The sequence below is a fragment of the Scyliorhinus torazame genome, chromosome 7 (genome assembly GCF_047496885.1).
Source record: "Scyliorhinus torazame isolate Kashiwa2021f chromosome 7, sScyTor2.1, whole genome shotgun sequence".
Lineage (NCBI taxonomy): Eukaryota > Metazoa > Chordata > Chondrichthyes > Carcharhiniformes > Scyliorhinidae > Scyliorhinus > Scyliorhinus torazame.
The window spans coordinates 208762178-208784865 of NC_092713.1; the positions used below are offsets into that span (position 1 = coordinate 208762178).

General features: G+C 46.1%; 1 protein-coding gene across 1 annotated transcript in view; it reads left to right on the plus strand.

Moving 5' to 3' along the window:
* Positions 1 to 22688, plus strand: part of LOC140426815 (uncharacterized) — a 171251-nt gene that overhangs the window by 139627 nt on the left and 8936 nt on the right. Inside the window, exons 8-10 of the mRNA XM_072512024.1 lie at positions 9353 to 9405; positions 10071 to 10168; positions 21410 to 21593. Of these exons, the coding sequence (XP_072368125.1) occupies positions 9353 to 9405; positions 10071 to 10168; positions 21410 to 21593 (335 nt within the window). The remainder of the gene's footprint in view (positions 1 to 9352; positions 9406 to 10070; positions 10169 to 21409; positions 21594 to 22688) is intronic.

Here is a 22688-nt window from a genome sequence, read left to right on the forward strand (position 1 = left end):
CATAGCCGTGTTGCTTAGAGCACTTACGGTGCAGATCCAGGTACCTTTTAAAAGAGTTTCGGGTCTCTGCCTCCACCACCAACTTGGGCAGCGAATTCCAGACTCCCACTACCCTCTGCGTAAAAGAGATTTTCCTCATGTCCCCTCTACACCTTCTGCCACTTATTTTGAATCTATGTCCCCTGGTTCTAGAATTCTCCACCAAGGGAAACAATTTTATCCTGTCCACCCTATCTCTTCCCCTCATAAGTTTGTACACCTCAATTATGTTACCCGTCAGACTTCTTTGTTTCAAAGAAAATAACCCCAACCTATCCAATCTCTCCTCGTAGCTACACTTTTCTAGCCCTGGCAACATTCTTGTAAACCTCCTCTGCACTCTCTCCAGAGCAATAATGTCCTTCCTGTAATGTGGCGACCAGAACTGCACATAATATTCCAGTTGTGTTGTATACAATTCTAACATTATATCCTTACTTTTATATTCAGCATAGGGCTAAATACCTGGCTTTTAAAGCAAACCTAGGCAGGCCAGCAGCGCGGATCAATTCCCGTACCAGCCTCCCTGAACAGGCGCCTGAATGTGGCGACGAGGGGCTTTTCACAGTAACTTAATTTGAAGCCTACTTGTGACAATAAGCGATTCTCATTTAATTTCATATTTCATATACCTCTGCCAATGCACATAGCATTCCATATGTTTTCTTCAAAACCTTGTCTACTTTAACTACTGACTTTAGGGACCTGTTACCTGTACGCCAAGATCTCTCACTTCATCTACCCCACTTACTGTGTACATTCTACAACTCTTTGACCTCCCTAAATACATGACCTCACACTTCTCGGTGTTAAATTCCTTCTGCCACTTTACCACCCATGCCACAAATTCATTTATATCATTCTGGAGATTGTAGCCTTCCTCTACACTGTCTATCACTCAGCCAGTCTTTGTGTCGTCTGCAAATTTCCCAATCATGTTCCCCACGCTCACGTCCAAATCATTAATATTTCAGGGTCACAGCACTTGAAACAACTTTCCAATTGCAAGGGCAGTGATCTACCATTACCCTTTGTTTCTTGTAACTAAATCAACTTTTTAACCAGTTTGCCACATTGCCCTGTATCCCAGGTGCTTTCACTTCCAATCTGCCATGTAGAAAGTTCAGAGTTGTTTCATCTGTTCCCCTGTCTGTTCCAAATTATTTCCATCAGATTGCAATTACTTTTGGTACAATTTTAGTTATTATGTAGAGTGCTGTGGACTTAACGTCACCTTGATAAACCTCGGAGGGTAAACCACTTCATCTGTTTTACACTTTAACTTGCAGTCATCTTTGACTTGGTCAGTACCCACCATTCTAAAATAAAACCTAAATTCTGCTTATAATTACTGGGAACCAGCTAGCTAATCTGGTTCTGTAGGTGGCCATTTAGTTGTTCAAATAGTCAAGAATCATTATGATGTCCTCATTGCCCTGCAAGTTCTCGGGTTTTCTTTTGGCTAATCTTGCAGTCTTTCTGTACTTTTTGGGAGCTGTTGAACTGCTCCAGTTATCTGCATCCATCTCTTCTGTTCTACCCTGGTGGCATTTAATGTAAAAATGTAACTATTTCAGCATGTGTGTGAAAAAGTTTCCTAGGGTGTGCCGGAATTTCATTGTGTCATGTGAGGGTACCTTTAACAAATGGGTGTTTATAAATGGGTATGTATATAAATTTCTGTAGTGAGAGTACCTTTAAGAAATGTGTGTTTACTACTGCAGTGATGTCAGAGAGTGGGTGGAGCTGGGCTATCTGTCAGCTTTTTACTTTTGTTTTTGAGCTTTTTACTTTTTGTTTGTGGGAAAGTCTAGAACCAGAGTGCATAATCTCCAAGTAAGGGGCTATCCATTTAAGACCAAAATGATGAGGAATTTCTTCTCTCTGAGGACGGTGAATCTGTCGAATTCTTTACCGCAGAGGGATGTAGAGACTGGATCGTTAAGTATGTTCAAACTGAGATGGACAGATTTTTAATCAGTGAGTGAATCAAGGATTATGGGGTTAAGGCGGGAAAGTGGAGTTGAGGATTATGACATCAGATCAGTCATTATCTCATTGAATGGCAGAGCAGACTCGATCAGCTGAATGGCCTTCTTCTGCTCCTCCATCATATAGACAACAGGTTTTATCCTTTCCATATTTGAATAATTTATCAATTTTCTTCCCTGTTCTATTTTCAATGTATTTATATCTTTTACTGACGTTCTGCCAGCAATGTAGGTTTCCCTTGTATATTCTGATATTATTGCCACCTCACTGTCATTGCCTTTAAGTTTATCATAGGTATCCCCTCGTGGACCAATTCCAATCCTGATTTTTCTTTTGTTGTTTTGTGCCTCTGGAATCCATTACTGTTCCTCGCTAATGCAATTTTGGAGTTTCTCTTTTCCATCCTTCTGACTTGCCAAACTTTTTCTGTGTCCTTTTGTTATCATCTCATTTGTTTTCTATGTTTTTATGATTTTAGTTTAAATTTTACCATTTTTTATTCACTCACAGAATCTCATTTGGTGAAATTGCTCTTGTCTTTTAGTGAGATATTTTTCAATGGTTACTACTGCTCTTCCCTTTCCTGGTCAATAAATTACTCTGGCTTAATTTCCTTGTTCCAATCACATGCCCCTATTATCAATTTTTTTTTACAATTCATTAATTTTGGACTTTGTTTATCCTCCCTTATTATGTTGTGATAGCTATTGCCTATATGCTCCCCTATGCTCACTTCTCTTATCTTCTGGTTCATTTTCAATTATTAGAACATAAAGAAAGAAGTCCTCCACACACTATAAAACTCTAATCCCGGTTTACCTTTTGATGCCTCTTGCCAGCTATGTCCAATGCACATTTCACAAAATGGTTTCATATTTTTTCCGTAACATCTCTTTCCCTTGAGCTTGTCTGTAATATACCCCTGCTAACGTGATTAATCCCTTAGCTTTTATTTCAGTTCACATGGATTCTATTCTAACACTGTTAGCTATGTGCATTTTTTAAACCAATCTAGGATCTCAATATCCCCCTTCCTTCCCTTCCTTTGAGATTAGTTATAACCTGCAATATTTAGTTGACATTTTCTTGTAACTTTGTTTTAGTTATTCTTACTACATTGAGTTCCTCGCTGTAGATTATTGCTTCTAGTTTACCATATTTTATTTTGGAGGCTGTGTACATTGTTGCAATTGTCTTTAGCAGTTTTTAAGCAGGTCATTTATGCTCCTGTATAATAATTGTAACGCTCATCTATATCTTTTGCCATCAGACTAATGTCATTTTTACCGGGTTCCTCCCTTCATTTTACTAGTTTAAAAATCCTTTTTGCTGGTATATTGGTTTTGTCCAGTTCAAATGAAACCTGTCCCAGTGATACTCTCCTTATGCCAGGCTTTCAGCCTAACATATACGTTGCTTATCTGTGTATACCTATGCTAATTAGTATTTGGTTTGGGCAGTTATTCCAAGATTACCATAGATGACTTTTTAAAAATTCGGTTCCTATCTTCTGAGAGTGCCTCAGCAAGACCTTGTTCTTTTTTTCCCCGATGTGATTAGTCCCAACAGGGACCATGACAACTGGATCTCTCTGGACCCATTCCAAAAAGGAGCCTTCGGCTCTGTGTACCATGGTTAGCATTCGGGCTGTCTAGCCCATGACCTGCATCCTTATCCTTGCAGACAGCTAGTACATTGTACCTGTTTGACAAGATTAGTGTCTGCAGCACCTTCTCCCTCTCCCTTCATATACTCGTTACCCTACTGACAGTCATGCATTCCCCTTCCTGAACCTGTGCTTTTCTCCTGAGATAAGATTGTTCTCTGGCAAAAGCTATCCAAAAAGTAACCAGCTCAAAAAAACTCTGTGCCGAGTTCCTCAAACCAGAGACGTTTACTGCAGATGTGGAAATGTAGGCTAATCTTGCTGTCCATGAGCGCCCATATATTACAGTCAACACACAACCTGTATTACCACCTCTCATTTATTTATTTGTTATTTGCTAGTAATTTATGTTTGCAACTAATAGTCAATTGAGGTCTATTGTTACAAAAGCAAAATACCTGCGGATGCTGGAAATATGAGGGAAAAAACCAGAAAATGCTGCAAATACTCAGCGGCGTCAGGAAGCATTTGTGGAATGTTTCAGGCGCGGTGAAAGGACAGAGACCTGAGACATTATCTCTGTTTTTGTCTCCACAAATGCAGCCTGAGGTCTAATATTCGCTAATTTGATGGATCAGTTTTTCTGTGATTCTGTTGAGCGGCCAGGAGCAGGCTGTCTGACTGGTGAGGAGGAGAGTCCTCCTGAATGGGCTCCTCCTATGAGCCTCCAAGAGCATTGTGCTCATCCCTAGTCATCTTGCAAAGTAGTTTTACGACCTTGGGAGCAACTTGGTTTCAGTCAGAGCAGTTGGTTTAACCAAACCCGTCCACACTTGCCTTGGCAGTTAAACTGCTGATCCAGTGCCTTTTGCTGCTATTGGCATTCACAACACCCCACGATGTAGTATCAAAATTAATTAGAGGAGGAGGAGGAGTGAAATATTGCAGTTTTTCTCTGCTGGCACAATCCAATGGAAAATTAAGTTTGAAACTAAAAGCGAAGTGCTGGAAACGCTCAGCAGGCTTGGCAGCATTTGTGGAGAGAGAAGCAGAGTTAAATGTTTTCAGTCCAATATGACAGTTCTTTGGAACGAGGTAACAGAATGTTTACCGTTTTTCAGCCGGGTTTATAAACGTGATAGTTTTTTTCTCCCCTACCTGCTCCATTGCTAGAGGTTGGACAGGTAATTCACTCTCCGGCCTCTGGTAGCAGGAACATGTTCAAGAGCAGCCTGAAGCACTGTCCCTGCAATGTCCAAGTCATTGTCATACAAGAACTTCCCAGCCTCCACATTGTGACTGCTAAACAGTGGAATGCCCGAGATTGGGAATTCAAAGATACAGGGAAGCCTGTGCATGACCTTTGTCACAGAGCGAGGCTCCAAACTGTGCAATCTGCCAATTCAATACGTGTAAAACTACAATCAGACACAATGGTGGATTTAGAGTTAGTGGTGCCCTGTGCTCAGTTTAACTTTCAGTCCCCCCTCACCTTGGGATCCAGCAAAGAAAAGGATCATTTTCTCTTATCTCTCTCCCCTCCCCCCGCCACCCCATTTCTCATCTTTTTTTCTTCAGCTTTCTCCTATATTAATAATAGGACGTAAATGAAAATATAAAGTGATTGTTTTTATAGTGTAACTACTTTTCACAACCACTTGAAAATTGCTGAGAGTCTCTGTGGACCACGTAAGGATTTTCCAAATGTTGTTTGCATTGTAGCTAACTATTGTAAAGTGCTTTGGAAAATAACTTTTTTTTTCCAAGTTTAATTACCTTTCCTCGGTCAATTTAGTAGGAGACTGCCTTAGTTTTTCCAAAAAAATCAACCAAATTCTCATTTCTATTGGCCCAGTTTTCTTTATCCTCATAAAACAGGATTTATTAACCAAGTGCTTTTGACATCCAACCTCATAACTCTTTTCTCACATTTTCTATGTTCCCTACGTTTTTCAGTATATTTACGAAGAAATATTCAGCCATATCCAATGAAACAGATTTTGGCCATAATGAAATGTCTTCAGGATAGGTTTCTTGCCTTATTTTGACAACATTTAAAAAAAATTTTTACAATACCCAATTCTTTATTTTCCCAATTAAGGGGCAATTTAGCATGGCCAATTCACCTACCTTTCACATCTTCGGGTTGTGGGGGTGAGAGCCACGCAGACACGGGGACAATGTGCAAACTCCACATGGAAAGTGACCTGGGGCCGGGATCGAACCCGGGTCCTCGGCGCAGTGAGGCAGCAGTGCTAACCACTGCGCCACCATGCTGCCCAACTTTGACAAAATTACCAATATTTTGTAGTTCCGTTGCCATCTCAGTGCCCACTTGTTGAACTCGATGAGTGATCAGAAAATTCAAATTTAACATAGAATCATAGAATCCATACAGTGCAGAAGGAGGTTATTTGGCCCATCGAGTCTGCACCAACCCTCTGAAACAGCACCCCACCCAGGCCCACTCCCCCACGTTATCCACCTAACCCCGCCTAATTATCCTCGTAACCCCACTTAATGCCCAGTCCACCTAACCTGTACATCTTTGGACTGTGGAAGGAAGCTGGAGCACCCAGAGGAAACCCACGCAGACATGGGGACAATATGCAAACTTGATGCAGTCACCCAAGGATGGAATTGAACCCTAGTCCCTGTCGCTGTGAGGCAGCAGTGCTAACCACTTCCCACTGTGCCACCCAGATGTTTGCCAGATTTGTCCTGCATTTTGGGCACCCCCGTCATTTAGGTGCCCCTTGCCCACCTCATGGTTTGTTTCATGGTAAATCCGCCACTGATCAAACAGCCACACCATTGAGTTGTGGTGCCGCTGTTTCTGACAACATACGATTGCATTGACATGCTTCAACACTTATAAATAAAAGTTCCAATTAAGGGGCAATTTGGCATGGCCAATGCACCTACCGTGCACATCTTTGGGTTGTGGGGGTGAGACCCACGCAGTAATGGGGAGAATGTGAAAACTCCAAACGGACAGTGACCCGGGCCCGGGATCGAACCTGGGTTGTTGGCGCCATGAGGCAGCAGTGCTAAACACTGTGCCTGCTTCAGCCATTTTAACATTCTTTCTGTTGAACCCAAAACAAAATTGGAAAATGGTACAAAGCAAATTATCACTAGATCAGTTTGCTATATGCCCCCTTCTTGCACCCAGCATGGTGTCATTCTTAGAACTCCAATCAATTCGTTTAATGTTATTTCCCTTTCACAAAACCATGCTAACCCTGCCAGATTGCCTTGAACCTTTCTAAGCTGCTATAACATCTTTAATAATAGCTTCCAACGATTTCCCTATGGCAGAGGTTCAGCTAACTGACCTTGTAGTATCCTGCTTTTAGTCTCCCTTTTTGAATAAAGGAGCTACATTTTCTATTTTCCATTCCAATGGAAGCTTCCCGAATCTGGGAATTTTGGAAAATTAAAACCCAATGTATCAACTATAGCACTAGTCACTTAAAAAAAAATTCCAATTAAAGGGCAATTTAGCATGGCCAATTCACCTACCATACATATCTTTGGGTTGTGGGGGTGAGACCCACGCAGACACGGGGAGAATGTGCACACTGACAGTGACCCAGGGCCGGGATCGAACCCAGGTCCTCGGTGCCATGAGGCAGCAGTTCTAACCACTGCGCCACCTTTCCACCCTCATTGGCCACTTTTAAGACCCTAGATACAGTCCATTAGGACCCAGGGAGTTGTCAGCCCGCAGACTGAACAATTTCTTGAGTGTCATTTTCTTGGTAATTGCAATTTTCCTGAGTTCCTCTCTCTCTTCCAAATCCTGTTTTACAGCTATTTCCCAAATGTTACTTGATTCTCTATGGTGATGACAGGTGCTAATGCTTCATCTGCCATGCTTTATTTTCCATTATTAATTCACTCTCTAAAGGACCAGTGCTCAATTTGTTAACACTTCTTATTTAAGTATCTGTAGAAACTATCGTGGGCAGCACGGTAACACGGTGGTTAGCACAGTTGCTTCACAGCTCCAGGGTCCAAGGTTCAATTCCCGGCTTGGGTCACTGTCTGTGCGGAGTCTGCACGTTCTCCCCGTGTCTGCGTGGGTTAACTCCGGGTGCTCCGGTTTCCTCCCACAGTCCAAAGATGTGCAGGTTAGGTTGATTGGCCATGATAAATTGCCCTTACTGTCCAAAAAGGTTGGGAGGGGTTGCTGGGTTGCGAGGATAGGGTGGAGGTGTGGGCTTAAGTAGGGTGCTCTTTTCAAGAGCCGGTACAGACTCGATGGGCCGAATGGCCTCCTTCTGCACTGTAAATTCTATGATTCTGTCTTTATTTCCAGCCAGCTTTGCTTAATTTTTCCGTCCTGATTAATCATTTTGTCATTCTTTGCTGATCTTTTTATTCTGCCCAATCTGCTGACCTACTACCCGACATTGCACAATTATATGAATTGAAATGAAATGAATGCTGTTTCTTTAAGTTTGTAAGCATCTATAACTTTTTTGTTTAACCGTGTTTGGTGTGTCCTCCCCTTGGAATATTTCTATCTTGTTGGAATGTATTCTGAAATGTTGCTTTAAAGTCTGCCATTGCATCTATTATTGACCTACCGCCAATTCGCTTCAGCTAGCTCTGATTTCATTCCCACATAACTTCTCTTATTTAAATTTAAAATATTAGTCCTGGATCCACTCTTTTCACCTTCAAATAGAATGTAAAATAAAATCATATTATGATCAATGCTACCGATGGTTGCCTTCACTGGACCCAAACATCTTCGGCTGCTTCACCTTCCCTCCATCATCAGATCAGAAATGGGGGTGTTTGCAGATGATTGCACAATGTTCAGCACCGTTTGTGATTCTTCAGACAATGAACCAGTCCGTATCCATATGAAACAAAAATTAGACAACATTTGGCATGATAAGTGGCAAATAACATTTACATCACAGAATGCCAGACTATGGCAATCTCCAACAAGAGAGAATTTAACCACCTCTCCTTGATATTCAGTAGCATTTTCATCACTGAATCCTTCACTATCAACATCCTGGGGGGTTACCATTGACAAAAACTAAATTCACCAGCCGTATCAATATTGTGGCTACAAGAGCAGGTTAGAGTCTGGGAATTCTGAGACCACTAATCCACCTTCTGACTCCATAAAGCCTGTACACCACCTACAGACACAAGTCAGGAATGTAGCTTGATTTGTGTGGAAATTTTCAGGAGTGAAATCATTTACTGCCGCGGTGCATTAGAATAACCAACGTTTGTACAGTTTTGTGTTCCTTTAGTTCTTTAAAATGATGATTAATGTTCAAAGTGGTTCTTGGGACTTTTTTCCACTTGGTTATTGAGTTATGTCAGGTACAATTAATGTGGAGCTGAGTCACATTCTCTCCTCCTCCAGCCAAGATAACCTAATTGATGCTTTTTTTCCATCCAAACCCCCTCCTCATGGTTCTTTTTGGAGTTACGTAGCTGAATTCATACTAATTATGTCAAACCTGGGGTTAGTTCTGTACTACAGCTGTTCAAATTTAAACAAACGCTTAAAATAACGTCTTAGCACCGAAGTACATTTTTCATATGAGTGTTCAAATTCAAGCAGTGTATCTGGCAAGGGATACACTCTAATGTAGTCAATGAATAGGCAGTATTGAATGTGACATGTCTGAAAATGCCTTTCTCACCCGCCCTGACATGCTTTCTTTTCTTTTTCATCAGTTGATCTGTTCATAATGTTCACTGTCACACAACGGCTTGGAGGATACGAGGTGGTAAGAATCCTTCCTCTTATTTTTTCAGGATTGTTGAGACATACTCTTATAACTTGTTTTGAAATAGATGGCTCTTGGAACCCACTGACTCATTAGTGTAATGAAGAAGTTGCTACATTCAGGTTCACATTGGAGGATCTCTCTGACGCTCCCAATTCTCCTTACCTAAGATGACTTTCCCCTGAAACATCGTTCCCCATGCCATTAAGACATCTTTCCTGAATGATTTTGACCACGTTGATGATCAAATATGAAACCACACTGGATCGTCTCAATTCTCTTTCCCTTTCTTCTTCCTCCACAGTGTATTCCAAGGCAATCTGTGTAGTGTTTCTTTGGCCTCCCTTGATGTTTACGGCAACCTTCCATAATCTGACCTGCTTCATTGTTTGAATTTGCCACAGTTGTGGTGGTTTGGTGAATTTGTTTCTTCATTGGCTAGCCCGTAAATGGGTTTAGAGTAATTATCCAATCTGCTCCAAAATCCTAAGGATTCAGTTCACATTAACAACAGAACGCTGGTTCCAATGGTATCTATACAATAGTATCCAATTGTATTGAGGAAAATGGAATTTAAATTTGAAAGTTCTCGATTATGCAGCTTTTCACTTTTTGTTTAAGCTAGCGGTGGCCTTTATTAAAAAGGTCCTGACTTCTTGTTGCAGGTAACTGCCCGCCGTTTGTGGAAACATATCTATGATGAGCTGGGTGGTAACCCAGGGAGCACTAGCGCTGCCACTTGCACCAGGAGACACTACGAGAGGTAGAGTACATTGCACCTCACTGTCAGCCTGCACACTTAAAACTCCAGGTATCAGGGAAATCTTCCGACTTCTTCAAGTAATGGACAGAATCTGTAGCACAGTGGGTAGCACTGTTGCTTCACAGCTCCAGGGTCCCAGGTTCGATTCCCGGCTTGGGTCACTGTCTGTGCGGAGTCTGCACGTTCTCCCTCTGTCTGTGTGGGTTTCCTCAAGGTACTCCGGTTTCCGGTTTAGGTAATTTGGACAATCTGAATTCTCCCTCAGTGTACCCGAATAGGTGCTGGAATATGGTGACAAGGGGCTTTTCACAGGAACTTCATAGCAGTGTTAACATATGCCTACTTGCGACAATAAAGATCAGCCTCTCGAGTGCGGAGAATGACCTCTCTATCAAACGGGTTGCCTTTTCTGGTCTCGGTTAGAAACATCCCACCGAGACTGCACTTGCCTCACTTCAGGAAGAGATCAGGGCGCCATTTTTAAATGCCTCCCCGATCTCTTGGCCTCCCTTGGACACCCCACTATGGCTTCCCGGATCCCTCCACTGCCCCAACTTACCACTTAGGATGCCCTCAAGCCCCTCACCCACCGCTTAAGGGCTGGGCAGCCCAGGTCTAATCCATGATGCAGGCAACTGGGCACTGCCAGGGTGCCTGGGTGGCACTTCCCAGGTAACAAATGGCCTCTGATAACTTGGGAGCCCCCTCGCCCCAGGTGCTGTTACTCCTGGTCCACGTTTGAATGGATCAGTGCTAAACAGCGCCATAGCAAGGTCTCCCAGGCGCAGGCGTTAGTTCCTGGGCCTCAGGAGAATCTGGCGCCAATGTATTTAAATTAGCTTGGTGGCGCAGTGGTTAGCACCGCTGCATCACCACGCCTTGGACCCGGGTTTGATCCCAACCCCGGGTCACTGTCCGTGTAGCATATTCTCCCCGTGTCTGCGTGCATCTCACCCCCACAAAATTCAGGGCTGGATTCTCCATCCCGGAACTGGTTTAGCTCAGTGGGCTAGACAGCTGGCTTGGAATGCAGAACAAGGCCAGCAATGCGGGTTCAATTCCCGTACCAGCTTACCCGAACAGGCTCCGGAATGTGGTGACTAGGGGCTTTTGACAGTAACTTCATACTTGTGACAATAAAAGATTATTATTATTGGGCAACACGGTAACACAAGTGGCTAGCACTGTGGCTTCACAGCGCCAGGGTCCCAGGTTCGATTCCCGGCTTGGGTCACTGTCTGTGCGGAGTCTGCACGTTCTCCCCGTGTCTGCGTGGGTTTCCTCCGGGTGCTCCGGTTTCCTCCCACAGTCCAAAGATGCGCAGGTTAGGTGGATTGGCCATGCTAAATTGCCCTTCGTGACCAAAAAGGTTAGGAGGGATTATTGGGTTACGGGGATAGGGTGGAAGTGAGGGTTTAAGTGGGTCGGTGCAGACTCAATGAGCCGTCCTTCTGCACTGTATGTTCTACGTCTATGTCTATGGGACGCCCGAATCATCGGGCACATGGGGAAATAGAGATTGGCACCGCAACTGCGCGCCAGCAGGATGATGTAAATGAATGCAAATAGGAGTTAATGGTCTATTTGCATCCATTTAATAATAATCTTTATTATTGTCACAAGTTGGCTTACATTAACATTGCAATGAAGTTACTGTGAAAATCCCCTAGTCGCCACACTCCGGCGCCTGTTCGGGTCCACAAGAGGGAGAATTCAGAATGTCTAATTCACCTAACAACACATCTTTCGGGACTTGTGGGACGAAACCAGAGCACCCGGAGAAAACCCATGCAGACACGGGGAGAATGTGCAAACCTGCCTTTGACCCAAGCCAGGCATTGAACCCGGGTCTCTGATGCTGTGAAGCAACAGTGCTAACCATTGCTTTAGTGGGCCCAGCACCCTATTCTCTGGCCCTCCATGATTCTCCGGTCCCCTGGGCCGGAAATCATGTGGGCGCGGATAATTTCTGGTGTTTGCCCGTCTTGCCGTGATGCGGTGGACCTCGTGGTGGGCCATAAGGGAAATTCCTTAGGAGAGCTGCTCCCAAAGTCCATCCGAGGGCTAACCCTCTTTCCCCCCCCCCCCCCCCCCACAATGCTGTACCTGTCCATCTCTCCTCTACCAGACTCCCCATCCACGCTCCGCCGGGACCCCTTTAATAGGGAGTCCCTCAACCCCCGGGAGCCCGTCACTGAAGGAATCCCCCACAGAGACCCCTTAACTAAAGGGACTCCCCGCAGAAACCTTCTAACAAAAGGGACTCCCCACAGCGACCCCTAACTAAAGGGACTCCCCACAGAAACCCTCTCACTAAAGAGACCCCCACAGTGATCCCCTAACTAAAGAGACCCCCGTCCAACAAAGACTGCCCCCCAGAAAAGGAACCGCTGTCCGAAAACTAGAGAGCAGTCCAGACAGAGGCAGTGACAAAGTTACAGCTGTAACACTTACCTGGAATCTCCCTGTGTCTATTCCTCCAAGGAGAACAGCTGTGACCTATGTTTCAACCCCTTGGGTCCATTAGCTGCAAACCATTCATTCCTTTCTAGTAATAGGCTGTGATTAGCAGCTTCCATAAACCAGCTGCAGCTTGATTCATTCAACTCCCTTCATGGATGACTGACTCTAAGTGCTGACATCCCAATGTTTACAAACATCAACCACATCAAAGAGAGGTAAGTGTATTCCAATCCCTCAAGCGTGTGGTTGCAATGCACTTACTGCTCTCTGTGGTTGATGTTTGTAAACATTGTGGTTTCGGCACTTAAAGTCACTGTGCATGGAGTGTTACAGCTGTAATTCTTTTCACCTCCCCTGTTTTGGCTGCTCCGTAGCTTCCAGACAGGAGTCTATTTTCTGGGGGGAGGGCGGGGTCCCTTTACTTAGGGGGTCTCTGTGGGCGGGCCCTTTAGTTAGGTGGTCTCTCTGGGGGGTTGCTTTAGTTAGGGGGTCTCTGGGGAATCCTTCAGTTAGGGGGTCCCTGGGGACGGAAGGATTCCTTCAGTTAGAGGATACCTGGAGGGTGGGTTCCTTCAGTTAGGGTGTCCTTGGTGGGGGGACGAAGGGGCACCCAGGACAATCGGGGGTTTGGGGGCTGTTATGTAGTGTGGGGGATGGCCTGCCGTGGAACTTAGCTATCAGGCCGCCTGCTCAAAATGGCGACTTGATAGCAGGACATTCTCTGGAATCCCTTGTATTCCTCGCCATGAATAAAGTTGCATGGTAAAGTATACGGAATTGCTTCTCGAGTTGCACTCGGGGAGGGGGAGGGGGGAAACTCCTGAGTACAAATTTCTGGTGCGGCACTCCGTCGGGATTCTCCTTTTCGCCAGCTGGTCAATGGGGTTTCCCATTATGGGGCAGCCCCACACTGCCAGGAAACCCCCCGGCTGCCGGCAAAACGGAGAATCCCGGCGGCGGAGACTTCAGCCCATAGTCTCCCAAATGAAGAATCTCGCCCAAAGTACTTTGAAGTGTAACGGCTGTTGTAATGCAAGAAGTGTTGCAGCTAAATGTGCAGAGCAAGAGCCCACCAACAGGAAATAATAAATAACCAGATTACCTGGTTTATTTATGTTGCTTAATGGATAAATGTTAGTGAAACTCCGCAGGGGACTCCTCTGCTCTTCAATAGTGCCATCTAAGAGGGCGAAGATTTCATGTTTTATCTGAGCTATGCCACCTCTGACAATGCAGCACTCTCTCTCAACTGCAGTGAGGGGCCTCCCTAGATTATGGTTTTAAGTCTTTGCAGCAGGTCTTGAAATCATGACCTTCTGACACTTGAGTCAAAAGCATTACAACTGAGCCAGGATGAATAAATTATTTTAAAAGGCAATTAAATGCCTGCATGCATAAAGCAGTATGTTGAATGAGATAGGTAGCAAATAGTGTACGGGGTTAGCTTGGCTGTCTTTTGTCATTAACCTGTTAACTGGATTTGAGCTGAATGACCAGTTTCTGTGTTGAATTCTGAGATTCTGTAAATGGTGAAAGGGCTTGTTAATCATTGTAACCCTTCAGGTATGTAGAAGCACATCCTCAAGAGCTGGTTTCTCGAGGATTGCTCCAGTAAAATTATTGGTCTTGCTTCATTATTCATTCCAATAAGAATATTACAGTGTCATGAAGAAATTTTATTCTGTTCTGAATGAAGAGCCTCATGGAATTGAGGAAGGGATGGAGAGGAAAGGAGAGAGCTGTTTGTGGGCTGTAAGCCGAGAGGGGAAGGTGTGAGGAGTGTGTTGTGTTTGGCCTGTGAATGAGGGGATAGCGGAGTCTGTTGTGCACACCATGGGCAAGTGCCTGCCTTATGCAGGCCAGGTGAAAGTGTAAAAAGATTTATTTTAAAGATAACCTTTGTCATAATATCCACTCATGTATATAATGAGATGCAGACAGGCAGTGATTGACACACAGGATAACCAATGAACACACACAACACATAACAACCAATCACCAGACAGGACACCACCACTATAAAGCACACAGGGCATTAAGACTCTCCCTCTCTCTACAGGTCACAGCTACTGAGATAATAAGAGTGCACAAGCCAGTGAGCACTATCACCATGAGGTAGAGAGTTAGTCTGGTCAAGCCAGTAGGAGGTTATCAGTTAGATTGATAGAGTGTCAACTCACAGCAGACTATGTACAGCAATCAGGAAGTTCAATAAAACAGTGTTGGACCATCTCCTGTGTCAGAAGCTTGTTTCTAGTTTCACTGGATCCAGTTGCAGTCAACGTTGAACCAACTTACTTAACACATCATGGTACCAGAGTGCTATTAATCCTAACAAACCTACCTCGAGTGTATCTGCAATGACCAGCAAGCAGCCATCCAGCGGCATGGAAAGGATCCAGCCTCCTTCGCAACTCCGGATCTCCGGCAACCTCGGCGCCAACTGGAAAGTCTTCAAACAAAAGTTCCTCCTGTATATCGAGGCCTCCGACCTCGAGGCAGCATCGGATGCCAGAAAGATCGCGCTGTTCCTGTCGACTGTGGGGGATCACGTCATCCACATCTATAACTTGCTTATGTTTGCCGATGGAGAAGACAAGACAAAGTTCAAGACAGTTCTGCTGAAATTCGACAGCCACTACGACGCTGAGGTGAATGAGAGCTTTGAACGGTACATCTTCTAACAGAGGCTTCAGGGTAAGGATGAACCTTTTCCGTCCTTCTTGACCCATCTCCGCATCCTAGCGCAGTCATGTAATTATGACCGACGACTGATTCCATGATCCGGGATCAGATCATTTTCGGGGTCCAGTCCGACTCCCTGCAGGAGCAGCTCCTCAAAATCAAACAGTTGACCCTCTCCATCGCCATCGAAACGTGCGTTGTCCATGAGCATGCCAGAAATCGCTACTCCCGCATAAGGGCGGCAGAAACTGCAAAACTGGCCTCCCACGAGGCAGAAAGGGTGCAGGCCATAGCGAAAATGCAAGGCCTGAGCATCGAGGAGAGTGGCCACTTCGCGTGCTTTTCTCGGGTCTCTACGCATGCGCGCCACTGGACGATGAGGCCTAAGACCCCGAGGCGCATGCGCGAACGTCGGCCGACCGCACTGCGCATGCGCGATGGCGCACAGAACGTGCTGACGTCAGCGTCATGACGTGTCCGAATTGTGGCTCCGCCCATTTAAAGCGGCAATGTCCAGCCAAAGGCAGGCGATGTCTACAGTGTGGAAAGCCTGGCCACCACGCGGCCTTCTGCAGGTCCACTCCACCGAACAACAGCCATGGATCCCAGCTGCAGCGCAGACGTGTCCGCTGCGTACAACAAGACATGCAGGATTCTGATCCAGACAGCCCAACAGACCCCGATGCTGACAGCTACGAGTCTCCATATCAGGTGGGCATCATCACCACATGCGAGTGGGTCTCTACCGTGCCTGCCAACCACCTTTCCATCCTCAGTGTGGATCCTGACGCCGAGTGGAGTGCTGTCATCATGGTCAACCAGTCTCACATCTGATTTAAATTGGACACTGGCACGTCTGCGAACCTCATATCACAGTCGGACCTCGACAGCATCCGACACCAACCTAGCATTCTTCCACCAGCCTGCCAGCTCCTTGACTACAATAGTAATGACATAGCTGCCAGTGGGTCGTGTCAGCTAGGTGTCTCTCACAAGGCAATCAAGGCGACATTGAGATTCGAGATCGTCCGGCCTGACAAGGCATCCCTACTCGGTGCTCGCGCATGCAAACTCCTAAATCTGGTACAGCGAGTTCATGCCATGTCCTCGACACCGGCGACGGCCTCGCCCAATGCGAATCTCCAGGCTGAGATAGACGACATTCTCACACAATACCACAGTATGTTTGATGGGATGGGCACGCTCCCATATCGCTACAAGATATTGCTCAAGCCGAATGCCACCCCAGTCATCCATGCACCACGCCGGGTGCCGGCTCCTCTCAAGGATCGTCTGAAAACGCAGCTACGAGAGATCCAAGACCAGGGCACCATCCCAAAGGTCATGGAACCCACAGACTGGGCCAGCTCCATGGTCTGCGTCAAGAAACCCTCTGGCGAACTCCGCATTTGCATTGATCCCAAAGACCTGAATCGCAACATCATGCGAGAGCATTACCCGATCCCGAAGTGTGAAAAATTGACCTGTGAGATGGCTCACGCCAAATTCTTTACCAAGCTGGAGCTCCCGTGGCTTCTGGCAAATTCAGCTGGATGAGTCCAGTCGGAAGCTGTGCACTTTTAACACTCCATTTGGCAGGTATTGATACAACCGCATGCCTTTTGGTATCATATCAGCTTCCGAAGTATTTCATCGCATAATGGAGCAAATGATGGAGGGCATCAATGGGGTGCGAGTCTATGTGGACGACGTGATCATCTGGTCCACGACGCCCGAGGATCACATTGCTCGCCTTTAACAGGTTTTCCAGAGGATTCATGAAAATGGCCTCCAGCTCAACAGGGCCAAATGCACGTTTGGGCAGTCCGCTATCAAGTTTTTAGGTGACCACGTTTCACAGCAAGGTGTGCAACCTGACGCCGACAAGGTGCTGGCAATCAATGCCATGAAGACACCAGAGGACAAAAAGGCGGTCCTCCACTTCCTCGGGATGGTCAATGTTCTCGGAAAATTCATTCCCAACATGGCATCCCACACCACGGCCCTCCGGCATCTCGTTAAAAAGTCGACAGTGTTCCAGTGGCTTCCCACATATCAAGCGGAGTGGCTTGAGCTGAAGGCGAAGCTCACCACAGCCCCAGTACTGGCGTTCTTTGACCCAACCAAGGATACCAAAATATCCACAGACGAAAGTCAGGACAGCATTGGGGCGGTGCTCCTCCAGCGAGACGATTCCTCGTCCTGGGCTCCAGTGGCACATGCCTCCAGGGCCATGACTCCGACCGAACAACGGTATGCCCAGATCGAAAAGGAGTGTTTGGGTCTCCTGACAGGAATAGTCAAGTGTCATGACTACATATACGGTCTGCCGAAGTTCACGGTGGAAACAGACCACAGGCCTTTAGTCCACATAATCCAGAAGGATTTAAATGACATGCCACCTCGGCTGCAGCGAATTCCTCTTCATCTCTGCCGATATGACTTCAAACTCGTCTATACACCGGGCAAGGAGCTGATCGTCACGGATGCCCTATCCCGATCCATCACCATGCCATGTGAACCGGGCGACATCATTCGCCACATCGAGGCACAGGTGCAGTTGTGTGCCAGCAACCTCCCAGCCACTGATGAACGAGTTGTCCAGATAAGCGAAAAAACTGCCAAAGATCCTTTACTGCAGCGCGTGATGCAACACCTTGCCCATGGCTGGCAAAAGGGGCAGTGCCCCCAGTTCTTCAACGTTAAGGACGAGTTAACGGTTGTCGAGGAGACCCTTAAACTAGATAGAATCGTCATTCCCCAAAGCATGCAAGCCATGGTGCTCAGACAGATCCATGAGGGTCACCTCGAGGTTGAAAAATGTTGACGCAGAGCTCGGCAGGCAGTCCCCTGGCCTGGCATCAGCCAGGACATTGCCAACACGGTCCTCAACTGCACAACATGCCAGAAGTTTCAACCAGCTCAGCCCAAGGAAACATTGCAACAGCATGAGATCGTGACTTCTCCGTGGTCCAAGGTGGGGATAGACCTCTTTCACGCATATGGGCGTGATTACGTGCTCTTGGTCGACTACTTCTCCAGCTACCCGGAAGTGGTGAAACTGTTGGACGTCACGTCCAAGTCAGTGATTAAAGCCTGCAAAGAGACGTTTGCCAGGCACGGCATACCACTCACAGTAATGAGTGACAACGGCCCATGTTTCTACAGCCAAGAGTGGTCCGACTTTGCACGATCCTACCACTTCAGTCACATGACACCCAGTCCCCATTACCCGCAATCAAACGGGAAGACCGAAAAAGGGGTCCATATTGTGAAGCGGTTGCCGTGCAAGGCTGCAGACTCAGCCTCGGACATCAACATGGCGCTGTTGGCATACAGGGCAACCCCTCTGTCGACTGGTTTGTCTCCGGCACAGCTGCTCATGAACCGCAACCTGAGGACGACTGTTCCAGCCATCCATGTTCCAAACCTTGACCGCCTCACGGTGCTGCAGAAAGTGCAGCGATCCAGGGACCAACAGCAGATCACGTATGATGCTCATGCCAAGGATCTACCTACGCTGGCTCCAGACGATGTTGTTCGCATCCAGTTGCCTGAGGGAGGTTGGTCAGCCCCAGCTATTGTCGTCAGGCAGGCTGCCCCCAGGTCCTTCGTTGTACAAATAGCTGATGGCTCCATTCTACGGCGCAACAGGAGGGCGCTACGAAAAGTTCCCTGCCCACCGCCTGGCCGCATTTCTCCCATGTCATCTTGCCTCCTTTGGACATCTCGCACCACGAGGACACCGATCTGGCAGCGATCCCGCCTCTCCATGAGGGCACCTACATGGCAGCAATCCCGCCTGTCCAAGTGCCGGCATCCCCCCCTCCACCTCTGAGGCGATCGACAAGAATTTGTCGCCCGCCACAAAGACTGAATCTATAGACTTAAATCTTGTAAATTTGGTTCAGTTTGCTCTGTATCTGCACGATAGACACCTTCCCATGTACATATATTCATTCACTCACCACTTGTATATAATCATGCATGTATATATATCGCCACGTTCCAAAATTTACTTCAAAAGGGGGAGATGTCATCATATCCACTCATGTATATAATGAGATGCAGACAGGCAGTGATTGACACACAGGATAACCAATGAACACACACGACACATAACAACCAATTACCAGACAGGACACCACCACTATAAAGCACACGGGGCATTAAGACTCTCCCTCTCTCTACAGAACACAGCTACTGAGATAGTAAGAGTGCACAAGCCAGTGAGCACTATCACCATGAGGTAGAGTTAGTCTGGTCAAGCCAATAGGAGGTTATCAGTTAGATTGATAGTGTCAACTCACAGCAGACTATGTACAGCAATCAGGAAGTTCAATAAAACAGTGTTGGACCATCTCCTGTGTCAGTAGCTTGTTTCTAGTTTCACTGCATCCAGTTGCAGTCAACGTTGAACCAACTTACTTAACACATCAACCTTGTCCAGCTCAATAAAGCACAAATACTGGTCCAAAGTTCAAGCTCCCCCTCAGCATGTTGATTGGAAGTTAACTAGAAATCAACTTTGTTGCAGTCTGATTTGTATGATTTAAAGAAAATTCTGAACCATAATTTATTCTTCAGTGAATTTCATTTGCAAAATTGTGTAGCAGCCATTCAGGGCTACATGACAGGAATTGGAGGTGACTTTCCATCTATTCATTATTGACTAGTAAGAATGTCTGTGAGATGTTCAAACTCCACAGTGATGTGGAGTTGTGGTTTGCACAATAGTTATTTTCTGCCAAGCACCCCACAGGTGCGAACAGTTCAGAATATAATGAAGTATACTCACCACATACCACCTAGTTCAGGGATATTCAATCCTTTTGCCTATTGGCCATTTAGTTGTATCCTTGTAACCCAGACACTGGGATATAATCCCACTCTTCTCATTTTAAAAAAAATATATTATACATTGATACTGAAAGATCTTGGGCAGGATTCTCCAATAATGGGGCTATGTCCCCACGCCAGCGTCAAAACACTGGCGTTTCACTCTGGACTTTCCTTCAGAAGGTCCTGAGCAATTCTCCTACCTGCAGGGGCTGGGAGGGCCCCAGAGTGCTTCTCGCAGCTCTGGCTGCAGAAATGGGGCCCTGCACTTACAGTTGGGAGTCCGCGCATGCGCACGGCGGCGTCCTGCGGCGGCCACGCTGTGCGACATGGCAGACTCGGACCGTCATGCAGAATGTAGGCTCCCCCGTGATCGCGCGCGCCTGTGGATCGGTGCCTCCCGATAGCTCCCCTGGCCGTCCATGAGGCCCCCCCCCCCGGTGATCGACCCCCCCCCGCCCCCCACCAGGGCGGCAGCGGACTGAGTCCGCAGCCGCCACCCAAGGTTCCCGACGGCCAATACGTGGTTAGAACCACAGCGTCAGTAACTCGGCAGGTTTCATGTGGGGGGGTGGGGGCTTCTGTCAATGGCCCCTTACCCGTGCGGGTAGGGGGACCAGAGAATCGCTTCAGCGGCACCGGATAAACGCCTATTCTCCGTCCCTGCACCGAATGCGATTTCGGCACGAAGGCTCGGAGAATCCAGCCCCTTGAGGATTCTGAATTAGCTGCTGAGGTTAATGCAATAAACCCAGGCTTTTCCAAGTCTCCAGATTTATATAATTGAAACAAGACTACTTTGTAAGTCGGATCACGTTGCCTGTATACAGAGGGCCAGAGTAACAGGGCTCAACCTGGGCAGCCCCTCCCTATCTAATAGTTCACAGGAATATTTACTGATTTATCAATGCATTCAGGCTTCAGTGTTAGGTGATAAGAAGAAATATTGGAGGGGTGCATGTTAACACGGATGATTTGAGTCCACACAATTATAAAATAGAAATATGAGACTGAGCAAGGTGTCATGAAGGACCCTGTTATCCTGGATATAAATTTGACGTCATCGACATTTGTTCATTCACCTGAATCCTGAATCTCTATGGGAAGCCACGGGTGAATTGACGCTATTGTTTGACTCCTGCCATGTGTGTTGTTACTTTAGCAGTTTGATTTGGGGGAAGCTGTGAGAATGATGATTGAAGCTATCCTCATCCAGCATAGTTTGAGGTGACACCTGATGCTGTTTCTTTGCAGGCTGATTCTTCCATATGAACGTTACCTCAAAGGGGAGGAGCACAAACCACTGCCACCAGTCAAACCACGCAAGCACACTACAAGCACATCTGAGGACTCTGAGAAAGATGTCAAAGCTAAAAATGAGGAGCTGAACTTGAAAGTGAAAAAACTTCAAGAATCGACTCCAATATTACAGAAAGAGGTGAGACTCCACTGGATACCAATTTACAATCGGGCTCATGGTATACAATGCTTGCTCTTCTTCAAGATCGAGAAGCCTCCCTCACTCAATGTGAAAAAGCTCTTGTAGGCCTCCGTATTACAATTAAACGTTGTCCGGCAACACTTGTGCCGGGATGTAATTGATGCAGATGATATATAGCAGTCCAGTTATTTAAAATCAGGTGAACTTGAAGGCATTTTACGTGTGCCATCTTCTTGGCGCAATGAAGTGCTGGCAGTATCATAAGTGTATTTAGCTTTCAAGCTGGCATCCTAGCAATCCCTGTTGTACAATGTCATATTTCTAGTTTATTTACTGTAAGTTTCCTTTTGTTTCTTTTCTGGACTCTCCTAAATTAGCAAGCTCCCAGTTCCATATAAGTGCAGCTGTATCATTTGCCACCAGGGGTGTACAGTTATACAGAAATTACAGTATAGAAACCACTGCTTGTTGGTTCTTATCCTCCACATGATCAGCAGCCCTAACCCTCCCCGTTCCTGCCTCCCATTTAGTTCCCTTTCCTTCAACCACCAGTCTAACCTATTAAACATTCTCAATGTCTCTGCGTCAATCACAGGTAAGGAAGCTGCTGATTGGCCTATCCATTTTCCTTCTTCGCAGGGTAGTGCCTCCCTTTAGTTTTCCATATGGTGGCATGGCTAAGATTGGAAATTCGCTGTGAGGAAAATTGGGCATAAATGACTATTCTACCAGTATTTGTTGCTAAGACTTGAATCCGTAGTACACACTGCCACCTGTTTACTTGCTACCTTCGCAAGCTGGGAGAAAGAGCAGTACTTGTCAAAGCATCATTAGTGATTGGACTGATCCAGTTGGTGCACTTATACAGCAATTTCCTTCACAATGTGAATGGAAGTTTGACAGATTGCTGATTCTTGTAGGAAAACTCATGGTATGAGAAACTGCCCTGCAGTGAAGCTGATTTCAAAGCAAAAAATAATTCTTTTTGATCCTTCCAAAATTTGCAAGGAAAGCATCGAGTAGGAATTGGGTTTGTGAGTCATACTGCTTGTTAGTTACGTGCACATGTAGGGAGCTAATACACAAAGCAAC